Here is a 19318-nt window from a genome sequence, read left to right as displayed (position 1 = left end):
AATCAAAGTAAAATTAAATTTTGAGTGAAAAAAATACATGATATCAGGGAGGGGCTAAAAGTTCAACTAGATTCACCTGGCTTCTCTCTCGTCTGTGGGATTATACCACTTTTATCTTTGATAGGAAGCAAGTGAATCAGTTCCTTCTCTGGTGCAGTTTGCAGAGTTCTTGGTATTTTTTCATATTTATCTATAATGCGTTCATGCTTCCGTTTCTTCACATGAACAGGCTCACTGCAGGGAGAAAGAAAGATCAATTTTCAGTCTTAATAGATTTAAAAAGGTATCTAGAGACCTATCATTTCAAAAGTACAGAAAAATAAACCACTAGCTAACCTTCAATAAGTATGCATATATTAGCACTTAGAACAGTGCCTGTCACATAGGAGGCACTCAAAGCAAATGAATAAATGAAGGTAACAGCCTAACACACAGACTCAAACTTTGGCTACATCCAGTTTTCCCTCTAGATGCAAAATAAAGGTGAAAGTTACAGCAGATTCTTTTTGAAGAACAGTCCACAGAACCGAGTGTGACTCTTTCCCAAAATCTTTAGAGTATAGCATAGCCTTTGGAGTTAAAAAGATCCAAGTTTAAATTCCAGATATTTGTGACTGCAAGGAAGCGTCAGTTTAAGACCTACCTAGCAGGTTAATGAGGATTAAGTGAGATCATAGCCATAAAGAACTCAGGACTGTTCCGCCAATGCCTCAAACTAAGAACATTCTTTCCCCATTCATTCTACTTCACTATTCAGACTCAAAAGAAAGATGTACATTAAATGAAATCGGCTTGTCTTATACATGAACTTCCTTTATTTGGAAATAAGCTAAGTAACAGTTTATTCTTTGTAAACACTGTGCTCAAAGGTGAATACCTTGAACCACCTAAGTGAAATTCAGGACCAACTTTTTAACACTAAGTGGATATGAATGATTATAACCCAAATGAAGTATTACCTAGAAGAAAGATCTCTTGTTAGAAAAGATGCTCTTTGTCCTAAGTCCTTCATTAACTGTAAGTCATCTTCATCCATCATATCTAAAGGAAGGGCTTCTTCTTCCTCTTCTTCCCTCTCAATCCTTTTACCTATACCACACACAAAAAAAGAAAAATTAGAAACAAGTATCAGAGATGTAGAACTCTCCGCATTTTGGGTCTACAACAGGAAAAGCTTACACTTTCTGAAGGAATCCTCCCACTCCAGCTTCCCAAAGTGCTGGGATTATAGGCGTGAGCCATGGCTCCCAGCTGAACCCAGTGTTCCTAAATGGAATCACTACCGACATGCTAGGCAAACAATTCTTTGTCCTACTGAAGTGTTCTGAGCTTGGAAAAAAATGCTAGCATCTCTGACTCCTGCAACCTAAATGCCCATTCCCAGATTATTGTAACAACCAAAAACTAAATGTCTCCACACACTCTGAAACGGCTTTCAGGACATTTGAGAACCAGTGACTTAGCCCCTCAGCTCCTTCTCATCTCCAGTTATTTTCACATTGTATTCCATTTCAGCCAGCCTCTACAATAGCCACATTCCAAACCCTGGTGCTCACCCCTCTCTCTGACCACAAGCTTTTGTCCTTCCAGCTTCCACTCAGTTACTTCCACAGCACTTCTTCCTTAACCAATATACAGACTTTCAATCCACTGACTACTCCACTTTCTATCAGTGTGTTCCGTCTTCACTCCCTTAGATTGCAAGATTATCACTTCAACCACGCTCTAGCCAATTATACTCAACTATTTTTCTTTTAACACTTCAGGCACTCACATCTAACAAAATTCCAACTACAGATCATTCTAACTTCTCTTTCTGCTCATTCTCTGTGTCTTGTTCTCTTTCTCTATCTCTTTTTTTTTATTTAAAAGAAAAGTCAACTAAGTGCCATGCACAGTTCTAAGTGCTGAAGATTCAACTATAAATAAAACCATCTTAGCATCTTTCCTAATAGAACTGACAATTCTTCTTCACCCATTAGAACTAGTAAATCTTGACTGGGCACAGTGGCTCACACCTGTAATCCTAGCACTTTGGGAGGCCGAGATGGGTGGATTGCTTGAGGCCAAACGTTCAAAACCAGCCTGGCCAACATGGTGAAACCCCATCTCTACTAAAAATACAAAAAATTAGCCAGGCGTGGTGGCACATGCCTGTAATCTCAGCTACCTGGGAGGCTAAGGCAGGAGAATCACTTGAACCCAGGAGGCAGAGGTTGCAGTGAGCCGAGACCACTCCACGGAACTTCAGCCTGGGCAACAAGAGCAAAACTCCGTCTCAAAAAAAAAACCTAGTAAATCTTGCTATATAAATATACACACTGCACAGAATGGCACTCTCATCTACTTTAAATGAGCCTTCTAAATGTAATAATCCCATTTAAAAAATGGGCAAAAGACATGAATAGATATTTCTCAAAAGAAGGCATACAATGGCAAAAGATATATGAAAAGGTGCTCAGTATCACTGATCACCAGGGAAATGCAAATCAAAATTACAATGAGATATCTCACCCTAGTTGGCTTTTATCCAAAAGACAGGCAATTAACAATGCTAGCAAGGATGTAGAGAAAAGGGAACCCTCATACACTGTTGTTAGGAATGTAAATTAGCACAACCACTATGGAGAAAAGTTTGGAAGTTCCTCAAAAAACTAAAATTAAAAATAGAACTACTATATAATCCAACAGTCCCGCCCACTACTATGCATGTATCCAAAAAAAGGAAATCAGTATACTGAACAGATATCTGCACTCCCATGTTTATTCAGCACTATCCACAAGAACCAAGATTTGGAAACAACCTAAGTGTTAATCAACAAATGAATGGATAAAGAAAATATGGTACATGTACACAATGGAGTATTATTCAGCCATAAAAAAGAATGAGGTCCTGTGTGCAACAACATGGATGACACTTAAGGCCATTATGCTAAGTTAAATAAGCCAGCACAGAAAGACAAATTTCCATGTTCTCACTTATTTGTGATGGCTAAAAATTAAAACAATGATAAGTAAAATGATGTTTACCATTGGCTGGGAAGGGTAGTTGGAAGAGGTAGGAGTAGGGACGGTTAATGGGTACAAAAATAGGTAGAATAAATAAGATCCAGTATTTGATAGATAGGACGCCTACAGTCAACAATAATTTATTGTATATTTTAAAATAACAAAAAAGTATAATTGGATTGTTTGTAACAAAGATAAATGCTTCAGGTGAAGGATATTCCATTTTCCCTAATGTGATTATTATGCATTGTATGCATGTATCAAAGTATCTCACGTATCCCATAAATACATAAACCTACTATATACCCACAAAAATTAGAAAAAAAAAAAAACTTTTGCAATCCCAGCACTTTCAGAGGCTGAAGCAGGTGGATCACCTGGGCCCAGGAGGTCAAGGCTATAGTGAGCTGTTTGTGAGCACTGCACTCCAGCCTGGGTGACAGAGCAAGGCCCTATTATATATATATATTTTTTAATTTAATTTAAAAAAGATGGACCCGGGAAGACTAAATAATTACCTAATAATTAGATATAGTCAAATAAGAATACCCTAAAAGTACCACCTTGGCAATACTGTGAAGAATGAACCAGAGACAAGCAACGTTCTTACCTTACCTAACTGCTGATGAATGGGAAAGTGGCAGCACTGGCACACTGCCCAACACGTATGTATGTGGGTACTTTCAGTTTGTTTTCCCAAGTATTGCATCTTCAGATCTGCTTTCCAGACAAACTAAAAGCAGAAGCTTGAACGAATACTGTATTGAAATGTTTTCTCACACTGACTGATAAAGCATACATGCTTTATAGCAGTCCTATAGGACTACTATCCTTACCCATTCTAGGAAGATCTGAGAACAAGAAAAGTGATTCCCAGAAGGGAAAGTTATTTCCATGAAGAACACTTCAGAATAAATCAATGGAAACCAGAACACAGGGATGTTTTCACAATTACCTGGTCGCTTTTCCCTTGGATCCTCCAGTGGAATGGGTTTCTTAGACACAGCATCTTTCACAGCTTGCCTTAGTTTCCTCTGTTCCTTTCGGTACTTCTTGAGAGTGCTTTGTTGTTTAAACTGCTTATTTTTTAGCTTGTTTTCAAGTTTGATTTTACTAGTTTTTATCAGCTTGCGGAAGCTTGGGATCTGCTTTTTATTTCTTCTCTAGAAAACAACAGAAGGAATATTACATACCCAAAAACTTATTTTTTCTTTTTTTGAGACAGAGTCTCACTCCGCGTCACCAGGCCCCAGGCTAGAGTGCAGTGGCGCGACCTCAGCTCACTGCAACCTCTGCCTACCGAGTTCAAGCAATTCTCCTGCCAGAGCCTCCCGAGTAGCTGGGACTACAGGCGCGAGCCACCACGCCCAGCTAATTTTTTTGTATTTTTAGTAAGAGGGGTTTCACCATGTTGGCCAGGATGGTCTCGATCTCTTGACCTCGTGATCCGCCTGACTCGGCCTCCCAAAGTGCTGGGATTACCGGCGTGAGCCACCGCGCCCGGCCCAGAAACTTATTTTTAAAGTCAGGTTAAAGAGAACTGATTATAAATTTCATCAGACCAATTCCACAGTTTTAACGTCCCACAGCCATGGACTTGCATATAAGAGCTAAAACCAAACGATGGCTTTAATCCTACAGAAGAGCGCTATAGCATCAGTTATTCAACCTAGGGTCTTTCTGTGACTCAAATCCACAGCAACTCAAAGGGCTCTACGACCCCCAAAAAGGTTAAGAACCACTGATCTACTAGTGCTAAGTGGCTAATCAGGGTTAGTTTAACACCTATAGTCTAACACATTCAACGCAAAATGCTGGCTGTCTTCAATAAAACTCACATTTATTTACGATTTTGCCATTTACGAAGTGCTCCAACAAATCACCTCCAACAGCCTAGTTGAGTACTGACTGCTATTATCTTCATATTACTGATGAAGTTGCCAAAAGACCCCTAAACTAAGGAGGGCAAAACTGAATTCAGATCTTTGGATTCCACTTCTCTTGCTGGTGACTCCTCATTCAGAAATCCCAAAGCTAGTCCTGAATCCCAGGACTACCTCTAATTCTCTGTGAAAACCAGAGCAAATCACCTGCTTTTCTATCTCTTTACCCTTTATGAGTACCGTGACTCACATCATAAACTCGCTGAGGGGCAGGACCCTGCTTCTCATTTGTGAAAAACGAGTTCGAAAGATGGTCTTGAAGAATCCTTCAAAGTCTGAAATCCCACAGATGCAAAACTCCGTGCCTGTCTCTTCGTGATACCCTGAAGTCGTGCGCGCACACAGTGGGTAACCAAGGATGAGCTCGGTGTAACGACCGGAAAGCCCCCAATCTAAACCACCACCCCTCAAGACAAGGGTGAAAACGTGCTTTTCTAAAAGCTCACTCGGGAAGCGACTCTATCACCCGGAAGGGCCCTAGGCCGCGGGGACCGGACTTCTGACGACACTTACCGCCTTCATCCTTAGGCCTTAAAGGAGTCCGGCCAGACAAGTTCACCAGAGGAAGGTTTAATACAGAAATCCCGTGAAATGACACACGCGCCGAAGCCACTGCACTTCCGAAGCCACTGCACTTCTCGAGCCGGAAGTGGCCTTCAGCCCCTCCCAATCCTCCGCCGCCGGAAGTGAGGGCGGGACTTCCGTAGGGAGGTTAGGGCTCGCGCCCTCTCGCGGTGAAGTCTCGCGGCCCTGGGCCGGTTGCGCTTCGGCGTGCGCGCGGGGACTGGCACACGCGAAGCACAGAGGATCGTCGGGGCCGAGGGTGGAAAGCCGGGCGGAAGCGGGGGCACCTTAAACAGTTCTCAGAGTATGATTATTTGACTCTCGCCCTATTTATTTCTTTTAATACCTTGGGGAAATCGGGCTCCTCCTCTCGAGTAAGAGGACTTGGTTTTTTCAATTAGCTCGCTGCATTCTGTGCCTCTTCTCACGTTGCTTATCTCATTCTGTTACAGATAATTTTCGTAGTCCTTTTCCTCCATATAGTCCTGAGGGCAGAAAGAAGCTTATTTCTTTTGTGTAATGCCTGTCCCTCGACGGACATTCTGGGCGTGTTTGTAGAATGGCGAATGATTTATCACCCTCAGTCACTTAAAAGTCTATGATTCTCAAATTACAAAAATAAAAATTAAAAAACCAAAAAAAGTCTGTGATTCTTAGTGTTTTATTTTGCAGTATTTGCTCTAATTTTAACCATTGTCTGATAAAGAACTGTATCCAGGCTGGGCACAGTGGTTCACACCAGTAATACCAACACTTTGGGAGGCCAAGGCTGGTGGATCACCTGAGGTCAGGAGTTCAAGACCAGCCTGGCCAAGATGGTGAAACCCTGCCCCTACTAAAAATACAAAAATCAGCCAGACATGGGGGCAGGCGCCTGTAATCCCAGCTACTCAGGAGGCTGAGGCAGGAGAGTCGCTTGAACCCGAGAGGTGGAGGTTGCAGTGAGCCGAGATGACGCTAGGGCACTCCAGCCTGGGCATCAAGAGCAAGACCCCATCTCAAAAAAAAAGAAAAAAAACAACAAAAAACTATCTGCATTTCAGTATCTTCCAGCTTTGGGTAAATTCTACTGTCTGCTTAGTAATTTCACCAAAGTCATTAATTTTAAGAGGAAGCTTTATGCATTACAAGAATAAGAATATCAAAATGTTTGTCTCTCAAAGACTTCTTTTTCTCAATAAATTTAAGCATTCCACTTCAAGTTTTTTGTGGAGTTTTTTTAAGTCTATGATTTTTGAGCATGGCCCTGACAGAGTCTGGCCTCGCAGTCCTGAACATGTGGGAAAAGCCAGCAGTGCTGCCCAAAGGGTTCTGAGCCCCTTGGATAGTGTTGCTCTTAAAGGGACTGAGAAAAAAAGTACCAATTTCCTGATCCCACCACAAAGACCAAGAGCTCCAGCTGGCACTCTTCTTTCAACCTGCCTTCCAACTTCTTCCTTGATCTGTCTCCTTCCACGCAGTGTCAGAGACAGCAGAGCTTGTCCCAATGGAGTATTACTTCATCAAATAAATGGAAAACATCAGCCTGTGCTCTTCCCAAATGCCTGAATTCCCTCCCAAGCATATCAACATATCTGCAGTCACTCCCATCCTTTCAGCCTTCCTTCCAGGCTCCAAGGATGAGGCATCCCCATTCTAGTTCAAAACCAACTCCTCCCAGCTTCATCAGATTCTTGTATCATTAATTATCCTTTATTTCCTGTGTTCTTTCCCTCCCTAATAGATCCTTCCCCTCAGCTTATAAACATATTCAAATCTCTTCCAGTTTTAAGATTTTCTCTAATAAGCTTATCTCCCTTTAATTGCTCTTTTATATGCCTCTTTTCCGACTTGTCCCTACTTCCAGAAAAAAGTATTCTTAGTGTCTCCACTTTCTCTTCTCCTTTGTTATCATAACCCAGTCCTGTGCTAGCATTTTTTGTTTGTTTGTTTGTTTTTTTGAGACGGAGTTTCGCTCTTGTTACCCAGGCTGGAGTGCAGTGGCACATCTCAGCTCACTGCAGCCTCAACCTCCCAGGGTCAAGTGATCCTCTACTTCAGCCTCCTAAGTAGCTGAAACTACAGACACGCACCACCATGCCCAGCTAATTTATATTATTTGTAGAGATTTGGCCTTGCTGTATTACCTAAACTGGTGTCAAACTCCTGGGCTCAAGCAGTCCTCCCACCTCAGCCTCCCAAAGTGCTGGGATTACAGGCATGAGCCACCACGCCCAGTGTGTGCTAGCTTTTTTAAGAATTCTGTCATAGTCTTGGCCCATTTTAAGTTTACAATCAACTAAAATCTCTGGATCATTTTAAAGCAATTGTTGCCAAGCTAAATCTCTCCTATCCTGAATTTGAGCAGTCTGTTGTTTGAAAATACTCAAAAATGGAAGTTTACATGATTCCTTTTAATTCCATTTAATCTTGCTGCTTCTTAATTCTGTTATGTCTGTCTTTGTGTCATCTCTTCTTCACTCAATCCACTGCCAAGCCCCATTTGGACTCCAGATCCTCTTAGATCCCTTAGAGCTTTCCTGGACACTTGAGCTGGTAAAGGTCACTGGGCTTTCCCAAACTAGTATCATAGGGATTGTACCTGGAGATTTCTATTAGCCCTTTTGGGAAGTCTTTTAAGAACTTAACTGGCTTTGGTCACCAAGAACCTCCAAATTGTGAGTTTTTCCTAATTGTGTACGGAATTACATTACTTCTTTCTTATTTAACCTCGCTAGATCCGTCTGCTGCCTTTGATACTACGCATATCTCCCTTCACACATTAAAATGTTGACTCCCTTGGCTTCCCTAATAGCCTCTTCCCCATGTTCTCCTCCTACCTCCATTTCCTCCTCCCTGTGCCTCTTCAATGTGGGTGACTCTCAGGGTTTACTCTTGGCCCACTTGTCTACTACACTTCTCACTCTACTTGCTCTTCCAGCATGATTTCATTCATCTACCTATTACAAAGAGATTTTGTCCAGCCCATACTTCTCCCACCAAGCTTCATTTTTGTAGCACCTGACTCCTGGACAGCTTTACCTGCTAACCATGGGACTTCACATCACCATGTTCAAAAGAACAGTTTTTTTAACTTGTACCTTTTCTAATATTCCCTATTTCTTTCTTTTGCCCACAGCTAGAATCCCAATACCCCAGAGATCTTTGTCAAGGCAAAAACCCTAAGGCAGGGTTTTCTTGGCCATTTACCATATTATAATTAATCCATTTTATATAAACAAATACTTTTGAAAACTGTCACTAAGTGGACATGGAATAATAAGGTTTCTTTCTTCAGTACCACAGGATTATTTACGTAAGTTATAATAAGGGACTATATGAATGTTTGCCACTTTGTAATATGTGTTTGTTGATGGAAGAAGCCCACACCTAAGTAACACAAATTAGAAAATAAACGTAATTGGATGTTATTACTGTCAGTCATCTTAGACATAAAAGAGGCAGGCAGGCTGCCCTACAGCTCACCCACAGGGGACCTGTGGAAATTAGAAAAAGCTTCCATTTCCTCAAGACACTTTACTGTCATAGTCAAAAAAAAAAGGTTGCTATGTTTACAAATAAACTGTGAATGATGCCCCTAGAATTGCACCATATACAGTCCTCCCTTATATTGAAGTGCTTGACTCTGCCTAGGCCTCTTTCTGTTTCCCTTCCTAAAATCCAGGGGAAACAAAAATAAAATAAAATCCAGGGGAGGGAAGGAGTCTAGAATCTTTGTTCAGATCTCTGAGATAGTGCCACAATTAAGGGGGGGAAAAAACCTCATGATCAGAGAGCTAAAAAAATCACTAATATTTAAGTAATATTTAGATATTACTGTCCAGGCATTGTGGCTCCTGCCTGTAATCCCAGCACTTTGGGAGACTGAGACAGGAGAATTGTTTGAGGCCAGGTGTTCAAGGCTACAGTGAGCTATGAGGGTGCCACGGCACTCCAGCCTGGGCGACAGAGTGAGACTGTCTCAAAGAAAAAAAAAAAGAGAGAATTTGAAAACACGTATATCGTGGTCTCTGCCTTTGACAATGTTAAAATATTGTTGAGAAATATTGTGTGTGTGTGTGTGTGTGTGTGTGTATAGTTGAGAAAGATAATTATGAATGATCAAATAGAGAATAAAAGAAAAGATCACATAGGTGCTAAAAAATAAAGCAAATCTGCTTTAGAGGAAGTCATAGAGCAATGTATACCTAAATAAGACCAGCAGAAAGGACAAAGTTTAAGTAGATGGGATAATTTGTTCTAAGCAAGGTCACTCAGGTAGTACAAATAATTTATATTGTGATGCATCAGAAAATTAGGTTAAGATAGCTATCATTTAATTAATTATTAACCAAAAACCAAAATAATAACAAAAAATAGAACAATGATGTAGCAGAGTGTTTTGTCCCACTGAACCCACAGCTGGAATCACCCCAAAAGCAGTGACAGGCCTGGAATTCATGGCTGCAGTGAGTTATAATCTCACTACTGCACTCCAGCCTGGGCAACAGAGCCAGATCCCATCTCAGAAACAAAAGGAAAGTTCCCACAAGGGAGTTCCCCAAACTGTCTTGAGATAAGACCCCCAGTTGGGATTCCAAAGAAAGAAGCATTAAATGCCAGGGTGATCAACCCAAAACAACTGTTAGAACTTACCTACAGAGTGCTATAGCAATCCTCATGATGGACAGTGAGAGAAAAGGGGTGTGGACCTAGTATGTCCACAATGAGGGAGTCAGGGGAAGGAGTTTATACGAGGGTTTAAGGTATTTGACTCAAGGCCTGGGCCAGTACTTTCAGTGTTTTGGGCAACAACCTAAATACTTTTATCAGTGCCTGAAACTGTTCAAGGCCCCAGTTTGTGTCGAAGCCTGCTGGGAGAAACTGCAGGTGGCTATGTGACACAGCAGTCAAGGCACTCTGTGATTTTTGTTCAGGACACAGAAAGAAAGCTGCAAGGGGCTGTAGGGGAGGTCTCCTGGGGGCCCTATACAAATGTTGTTGGTGTCCCTTCTACATATCCTCAGCACTTCCTGTTCCATACATGCTGAAAAGGTCCTCTGAGCACTTGCGAATTTTCACTTAAGAACTTTTTCTGGAACCCTGTAGTACAGGTCTGAAGTGCCACAGAATTTCCACTGGAAGCATCCTTCAACCAACAACAGATGGGAATTGAAGGATAACTGTACCAATTGTGGTAGGCTGAAAAATGACTTCCAGATATATGAAGCCCAAGTCCCTGGAAACATGAATAATAACTTATACAGGCAAAGTGTTATTAAGTTAAAAATTCTAAGGTGAAGAGATTATCAGCCAGGCGCAGTGGCTCACGCCTGTAATCTCAGCACTTTGGGAGGCCAAGGTGGGTAGATCACAAGATCAGGAGTTCAAGATAAGCCTGGTCAATATGATGAAACCCTGTCTCTACTAAAAATGCAAAAATTAGCTGGGCATGGTGGCATGCACCTGTAGTCCCTGCCACTAGGGAGTCTGAGGCGGGAAAATCGGTTGAACCCCGGAGGCGGAGGTTGCAGTGAGCCAAGATGCATCACTGACTCCAGCCTGGGCGACAGAGTGAGACTCCGTTTCAAAAAAAAAAAAAAAGATGAAGAGATTATGGACAATCACATGGATCCTTTTAAGAGACAGACAGGAGAAGACAGAAAAGAAGGCAATGTGACCACATAGGCAGAGATTGGAGTGATGTAGACAAGTCAAGGAATTCTAGCAGCCACCTGAAGAGGGAAGAGACAAGGAACAAATTCTCCCCTAGAGCTCAGTCCAGTGATATTAACTGCAGACTTGCAGACTCTAGAACTGTGAGAGAATAAATTTCTGTGTTTTAAGCCCCCAAATTTGTGATAATTTGTTACAGTAGCCATAAAAAACTAATATACCAATAAAATATAATGAAAACATACCAATGTCCTTAATCCTCAGAGGTAGGACACCTCTAAGGCAGCTCTCCTCAAACTTTTTGTCACCAGGGAGGACAGGTTTCAAGGAAGACAATTTTTCCACAGATTGGGGTGGGGGATGGTTTTAGGATGAAACTGTTCTACTTCAGATCATCAGGCATTAGTTAGATTATCAGAAGGAGCGTCCCACCTCAAACTGCACCTCAAATGTGCAGTTCACAATTGGGTTCAAGCTTCTGTGAGAATCTAATGCCTCCAGTGATCTGACAGGAGGCAGAGTTCAGGCAGTAATGTCACTCACCTGCTGCTCATTTCCTGCTGTGCAGGCCAGTTCCTAACAGGCCACAGTACAGGTCTGTGGTCCTGCGTCCCGGGTTAAATTGATTTAATTTAATTTAATAATGGCTTACTGCAGCGCTGACCTCCTGGGCTCAGGTGTGAATCCCCTGGTCCAAGGAGTCCTGCCCTTAGAGCAGGGATCCCAGGACCCTGCTCTAAAAGAAATAAGATCATATTCATAGTTAGCAGGGATTAGGATTTCAACATATCTTTTTTTGGAGGAGGGACACAATTCAACTCAAAGTCAAATTCAGAGGACCCCAGTTGTATCACTTATTTAGGTACTTTTAACGTTTCCCTAGATATCAATTATTTCATTTTATCCTCAATAATTGTATGATATAAATATTAGCTGTGTTTAATTAATTTTTTTAATAAATGAATTACAGGATTAGATATTATAGTGTAGCCAAGTTTGTGTTTACACCAGGTGGGAAACGTAACGAGATGCCAGTCCTACTAGTGGGAGTAGTTTTCCAGCAAAAGGGATCATATACCTTAAGCTGCGTTCCTAATCTACAATATTGTAGTCAGGGAAAAATTAAAGAGGGATTTTCCTAGGGTTGTGATACATGTTCTTTTCTATTTAAGATATTTTTTCTTTTCTGTTTAAGATGTTTGTTGATAAATTAAACTAAGAAATGATATTTCCTGTTTCTTTACTTACAATGATCATTCAGAGCCATTCTTTATTTATTCATGGTCTTTCCAAATTCCTAGGGAAGGAAAAGTAGATTCCATTAACAAAGTCATGTACAGTCCTTTGAGCAGCAATAGTTTCTCACCCTCCACTCTGTACCAGACTCTGCTAGGAGCTCACTGTGAAAGAATGTTCTGTAAAACAAGGATGTATTGTGTCTAAGTCTCTATTCCAAAGCTGCTGGGAAGTATAGCTGAATGGGAAGAAAAGTATCAAATAAACTAACATCTCAGGTATCATGTATATCATCCTCACACCTCCTACAATGCCAATCCTACTTATTTTGTTTTTTAATTTACTATTATTGTTATTATTATTTTATTTTGAGACAAGGTCTTTCTCTGTTGCCCAGACTGGAGTGTGGTGGCTCAATCATGGCTCACTGCAGCCTTGACCTCCCGGGCTCAAGAGATCCTCTTGCCTCAGCCTCAAGAGTAGCTGGGACCATAGATGTACACCACCATACCCTGCTAACTGTTTACATATTTATTTTATTAATAATACTCTGTACTCCAGGCCAGGCGCAGTGGCTCGCACCTGTAATCCCAGCACTTTGGGAGGCCGAGGGAAATGGATGACAAAGTCAGGAGTTTGAGACCAGCCTGGCCAACATGGTAAAACCCCATCTCTACTAAAAATACAAAAATTAGCCAGGAGTTATGGTGGGTACATAATGGTGCACAGGTGGCTGAGGCAGGGGAATCACTTGAACTCGGGAGGCGAAGGTTGCAGTGAGCCAAGATTGGGCCACTGCACTCCAGCTGGGCAACAGAGCAAGACCTCATCTCAAAAACAAACAGACACAAACTCTGTACTCCAACTATCACCAAAGTTCAAGTCCTGTCTGCCTTTGGTTACAAATTTGGAAATATTTCTGCATATACGCCTAAGACCTGCTTGGATGGCATTTATGCTTCAGATTTCTTTCCTTCACTTTCCAAGCTTCTGCTGATCTTATTTAAAATTCACTTGGGTGAATAAATGGATAGGTAAGTAAAATATCTACTCCAGCATCTGTCACACCAAAAAGAAGATAAGGATCTGCCCCTAAGGAATCTCTTTCTTGAGCCCATTAGGGAGAAAAGGACTTTTAAATATCCTATTTAGGACTGTTTACACCCAGAGAAGAAAAAGAGAATTGCCAGTTTCTGGAGGTGGCAAAAAATGGGAAATGAAGGAAAGGAAGGAAGTGAAAAAGATAGGCTCCAAAACGTATGATTTAACATGTCAGTTCTAGTATGTATATGAATTATCTACTGCTGTTTAAGAAATTACCCTAAAACTTGGCAACTTAAAACAATAATAAGCATTATTTAACACAGTTTCTATGGGTCTGGATTTTAGGAATGGCTTAGCAGGTTTGTTCTGGTTCTGGATGTTTCAGTCTAGATGTTGGTCAAGGCTGCCATCCCTGAAGACTTTACCGAGGTTCAAGGATTAACCTCCAGGATGGTTCATTCATATGTCTATTGGAAAAAACTTCAGTTTCTCACTACATGAACCTCTCCATAGGACTAATTGGGTGTCTCCATGACAAAGCAGCAGGCTTCCCCTAGAGTACATTATCCAAGAGAGAGCAAAAGGAAAGCTCTAATACCATTTAAAACCTAGTCTTGAAAGTCATCATTTCTGCTATTCTATTTGTCATAAGTAAGTCACTTAATCTAAACTACACTCGATGTAGGGGAATTGGCATTCACCTCTTGAAAGGGAAGAATATCAAAGAACTGTGGACATATTTTAAAACCACCAGAGTGGGGTTCAATGAGTATTTACTGAGCATCTATATTGGGACCTGGGTATGCACTGGAATTTAAAAATAAACTATTTTTCTATCACTAAAGAAATAAGAGTTTTTATGTAGGTAGAGCTAGTTTTTATGTATGTCTGAGCTAGTTTTAGAATACATGACATTACAATGCTGTAATAGGTTTAAAACCAAAGGAGCGGCCGGGCGCGGTGGCTCAAGCCTGTAATCCCAGCACTTTGGGAGGCCGAGGCGGGTGGATCACGAGGTCAAGAGATCGAGACCATCCTGGTCAACATGGTGAAACCCCGTCTCTACTAATACAAAAAATTAGCTGGGCATGGTGGCACGTGCCTGTAATCCCAGCAACTCAGGAGGCTGAGGCAGGAGAATTGCCTGAACCCAGGAGGCGGAGGTTGCGGTGAGCTGAGATCGTGCCATTGCACTCCAGCCTGGGTATCGAGAGCGAAACTCCGTTTCAAAAAAAAAAAAAAAAAAACCAAAGGAGCATAAAGGTAAGATTTAAATCATGGACACCATAAGGAACTAGTTTTCTGCGGAGCAGAAGAGAAAAGTTATTTTATACTCTGTATGACTGTCCATTCATAAAACTTCACAGGATCTGAACTGAGAACTAAATACCAAAGATAGTTACTTACTCTATTTTATAACTGTCATACATAGATTTGTACTTTGTACCTAAGAAGAATCAATAAATATTAACTGGTTTGTTGAATTTAACCAATGAATTAAGATGAATCCTAAGTATGGACCCATGTACCCATATTAGATTGTTGCAGATTTCAAGGACTATGATTGTTCTGAGTGTTTTCTGTTACCTTTCTTTCTTTCTTTCCTTCCTTCCTTCCTCCCTTCCTTCTTACCTTCTTTCCTTCTTTCTTGACAGAGCCTCCCTCTCTTTCGAGGCTGGAGTGCAGTGGCGCCATCTCCACTCACTGAAACCTCCAACTCTCAGGTTCAAGTGATTCTCCTGCCTCAGCCTCCCGAGTAGCTGGGATTACAGGCACATGCCACGATACCCGGATAATCTTTGTGTTTTTAGTAGAGACAGGGTTTCACCATGTTGGCTAGGCTGGTCTCAATCTCCTGACTTCATGATCTGCCCGCTTCAGCCTCCCAAAGTGCTGAATACAGGCGTGAGCCACCGCACCCGGCCTTCTCTTCTGTTACCTATTTCTTTGACACTATCAGCTCTTTTCTCTAGAGTTTAATGCAGTCACAGAGGCATGAAAGGGAGGACCATGGAATAAACTCTGTCAGTGAAGTTTTTTATTTGGTTAAAATTCTGTGTGTGTGTGTGTGTGTGTGTGTGTGTGTTTAATCAATTTTTGAATGCCTTTTGTTGGAACATATGCTCAGTGTGCACTCTGTAATTCCCCTTAGGCCCCGCTACTTTCTGTTCTGTAATATCTGTCTGTCTTTTTAGTCCCTAAGGGCACTTGAGTGTGAGACCCACTCATCTAGAGTTTAAATGTCAGGATTACAGTATGTAATATTGGTCCAGCCTATTCTTACTCTCCATCCTACGGTGAGCTGTTTCCTTTAGGTCAAAAATACTGTTTCAAGGCCAGGCATAGTGGTTCACACCCGCAATCTCAGGACTTTGGGAGGCTGAGAGGGACGGATCACTTGAGGTCAGGAGTTCGAGACAAGCCTGGCCAACATGGCAAAACCTCGTCTCTACTAAAACTGCAGAAATTATCCGGGCGTGGTGGCACATGCCTATAATCCCAGCTACTCGAGTGGCTGAGGCATGAGAATTGCTTGAACTTGGGAGGAGGAGGTTGCAGTGAGCCAAGATTGTGCCACTACACTACAGCCTGGGTGACAGAGCAAGACTCTATCTCAAAGAAAAAAAAGTACTGTTTTCATATTTTCATAGTCATCTCCTGTTTTAGTTTAGACAATATCCTCCTGCATTCTGCTAAATTCTAGTTTTCTCTCTCTTCTTTTTTTTTCCCTCCTATTTAGCATTCCTGGTGAATTTTCCCCCTTTCCTACTTTTCTCAATCTCTGTATTCTAAATGGTGTCTGAAAAAAAGCATGCACAAAGATTCAGCTTCTACTCATTTTAAATATGGGGGCAATGGCCAGGTACGGTGGCTCACACCTGTAATCCCAGCTACTTGGGAGGCTGAGGCAGGAGAATCACTTGAACCCCGAGAGGCAGAAGTTGCAGTGAGCCAAGATTGCACCATTGCACTCCAGCCTGGGCAACAAGAGCAAAACTCAGTCTCAAAATAAGTAAATAAATAAATAAAGACGGAGGCAATAATGCTACCAGTGAGTAGAGATAATGTATGCAAAGTACCGGGGACACAAAAGGTGTGGTAAACTTGAGAATCATTTTCCTCTTCTTTCTGGCTAATAATTTCAAGACCTTCTGTGAGGCTATTTGCACAGCCCTTCCATCTTGAATTTCTTTTCCTATCTTTTTAAAAAATTATTTTGTTGTATTGTTTTGTAATGTTCATTGTGACTCATGGAATTGATTTTATGACTCACTAATGGGTCACACACATAGTGTGAAAAACTTTGATATAGAGACATTTTGTGACCTCTGTTGTGTTGGTGACTTGAGTATGTCTGCTTGATGAGGAAAGGAATTAGCTGATACACTAGACTGCCAGAAACTTCTTGAACCAGTAGAAATATATCTTAGAATTTCATTCCTGATAATATTTGATGGGAAGAATTTTTTATAATTTTAATTTTTTTACTTTTTTTTTGACTGGACAGGGAAAATGTGGCACATATACACCATGGAATACTATGCAGCCATCAAAAATGATGAGTTCGTGTCCTTTTTTTTTTTTTTTTTCTTATTCCCACCTGAAGAAGAACTTACTCACCCCATGGGAGGGCATTAATCTATTCATGAGGGGTCCCCCTTCATGACCAAATGCCTCCATTAGGTCCAATCTCCCAACATTGCCACACCACAATAAATTTCAACATAAATTTTAGTGGAGACAAACTAAATGCAAATGACTGCACTATTACTGAAAAATAACTTTTTTTTTGAGAAAAAAGGAAGAAAGAAAGAGAAAAAGAATGAAGAAGAGGAAGAAAAGGGAAGAGAAAGAGGGAGAGAGAACAGGAGTATTGCTTTATTGCCCAGGCTAGAATGCAGTCTAAAAATGGGAATTGAAAACCTCTTTTATGCCAATAATTGTGCTTAACAATGGAGACAGGAAGGAATAAGGGAAGAAAATAACAAACAAGCAGGCAACCAATATTTCATTTAAACCTATGAAATACTATGCAATTATTGAGGAGTGATTTACTTCCAATTATGTAGTCACTTTTGGAATAGGTGTGATGTGGTACTGATAAGAATGTATGTTTTGTGTATTTGAAGTGGAGAGTTCTATAAATGTTTATTAAGTTTACTTGTTCCAGGTCTGAGTTCAAGTCCTGGATATCCTTGTTAATTTTCTATCTCGTTGATCAGTCTAATATTGACAATGTGATACTGTAGTCTCCCACTATTATTGTGTGGGAGTCTAAGTCTCTTTATAAGTCATTAAGAACTTGTCTTATGTATCTGGGTGCTCCTGTATTAGATACGTGTATATATAGGATCGTTAGCTCTTCTTGTTGCATTGATCTTTTTACCATTATGTAATGTCCTTCTTTGCCTCTTTTGATCTTTGTTGCTTTAAAGTCTATTTTATCAGAGGTGAGAATTACAACTCCTGCCTTTTATTTATTTATTTATGTTTGCTCTCTGTTTGGTTGGTAAATCTTCCTCTGTCCCTTTGTTTTGAGTCTTTGTGTATCGTTGCATGTGAGATGGGTCTGGATACAGCGTACCGATGGGTTTTGGCTTTTTATCCAGTTAATAATATATATGAGTTTAATACTGTCATTTGATGCTAGCTGGATATATTTTTGGAAAGGCTGATACTGGTTGTTCCTTTACATGTATAGTGCTTCTTTCAGAACTGCAAAGCAGGCCTGGTGATGGTGAAATCTCTAAGTACTTGCTTGTTTGCAAAAGATTTTATTTTTCCTTCGCTTTTGAAGCTCAGTTTGGCTGGATATGAAATTCTGGGTTGAAAGTTCTTTTCTTTAAGGATGTTGAATGTTGGCCCCCACTCTTTTCTGGCTTGTAGGGTTTCTGCTGAGAGATCTGCTATAAGTCTGATAGGCTTCCCTTTGTGGGTAACCTGACCTTTCTCTCTGGCTGCTCTTAGTATTTTCTCCTTCATTTCAACCCTAATGAATCTGATGATTATGTGTCTTGGGGTTCGTCTTCTTGAGGAATATCTTTGTGGTGTTCTCTGTATTACCTGGAGTTGAATATTGTCCTGCCTTACTAGGTTGGGAAAGTTTTCCTGAATAATCTCCTGAAGAGTATTTTCCAACTTGGATTCATTCTCTTCGTCACATTCAGGTACACCTATCAAACGTAGATTAGGTCTTTTCACATAGTTCCATATTTCTTGGAGACTTTGCTTATTCTTTTTTATCCTTTTTTCTCTAATCTTGACTTCTCATTTTATTTCGTTAAGTTGGTCTTCGAACTCTGACATCCTTTCTTCTGCTTGATCAATTCGACTGTTAAAACTTGTGCATACTTTGTGAAGTTCTCGTGTTGTGTTTTTCAGCTCCATTAATTCACCTATATTCCTCTCCAAATTGTCTATTCTTGTTAGCATTTTGTCAAAACTTTTTTCAAAGTTCTTAGTTTCTTTGCATTGGGTTAGAACAAGTTCTTTTAATTCACAGAAGTTTCTTATCATCCACCTTCTGAAGCCTACTTCTGTTAATGGAACGCACTCGTTCTCCATCAGGGCTTGTTCTGTTGCTGATGAGGAACTGTGATCCCCTGTAGAGGGAGAGGCATTCTGATTTTAGGTATTCTCAGCCCTTTTACGCTGGTTTCTTCCCATCATTGTAAATTTATCCACCTGTCGTCTTTGTGATTTCCAACTTTCAAATTAGGTTTCTGAGTGGACGACCAACTTGTTGATTCCCAGCACTGAAATCTGAGCAATCCACTGCACCGGCCAAGACAGCGGTGTTAAGATTGATAGTGCTTTTCTGCCTGGGAATCTGCCAAAAGGGGACCCAGTCCCGCTCTCTCTGCACC

General features: G+C 40.9%; 1 protein-coding gene across 4 annotated transcripts in view; it reads right to left on the bottom strand.

Annotated features, from left to right (window-relative positions):
• NOC3L (NOC3 like DNA replication regulator) overlaps positions 1–5606 on the bottom strand; it is a 58039-nt gene extending 52433 nt beyond the window's left edge. For all 4 annotated transcript variants that reach the window (XR_002478247.2, XR_010341774.1, XR_010341775.1 and 1 more), the window contains exons 1-4: positions 5466–5606; positions 3965–4172; positions 960–1089; positions 77–234 (exon numbers count right to left, since the gene is read on the bottom strand). Coding sequence is in view for 1 of the 4 variants with exons in the window: in XM_012454809.2 (XP_012310232.1) it covers positions 77–234; positions 960–1089; positions 3965–4172; positions 5466–5474 (505 nt within the window). In the remaining 3 variants the exon portion in view is untranslated. The remainder of the gene's footprint in view (positions 1–76; positions 235–959; positions 1090–3964; positions 4173–5465) is intronic.
• Between the last annotated feature and the right edge of the window lie 13712 nt (positions 5607–19318).

Source organism: Aotus nancymaae, unplaced genomic scaffold (assembly GCF_030222135.1).
Source record: "Aotus nancymaae isolate 86718 unplaced genomic scaffold, 86718_ANA_hifiasm-v0.15.2.pri h1tg000010l, whole genome shotgun sequence".
NCBI lineage: Eukaryota > Metazoa > Chordata > Mammalia > Primates > Aotidae > Aotus > Aotus nancymaae.
This window is presented reverse-complemented; position numbering and strand designations above follow the sequence as displayed.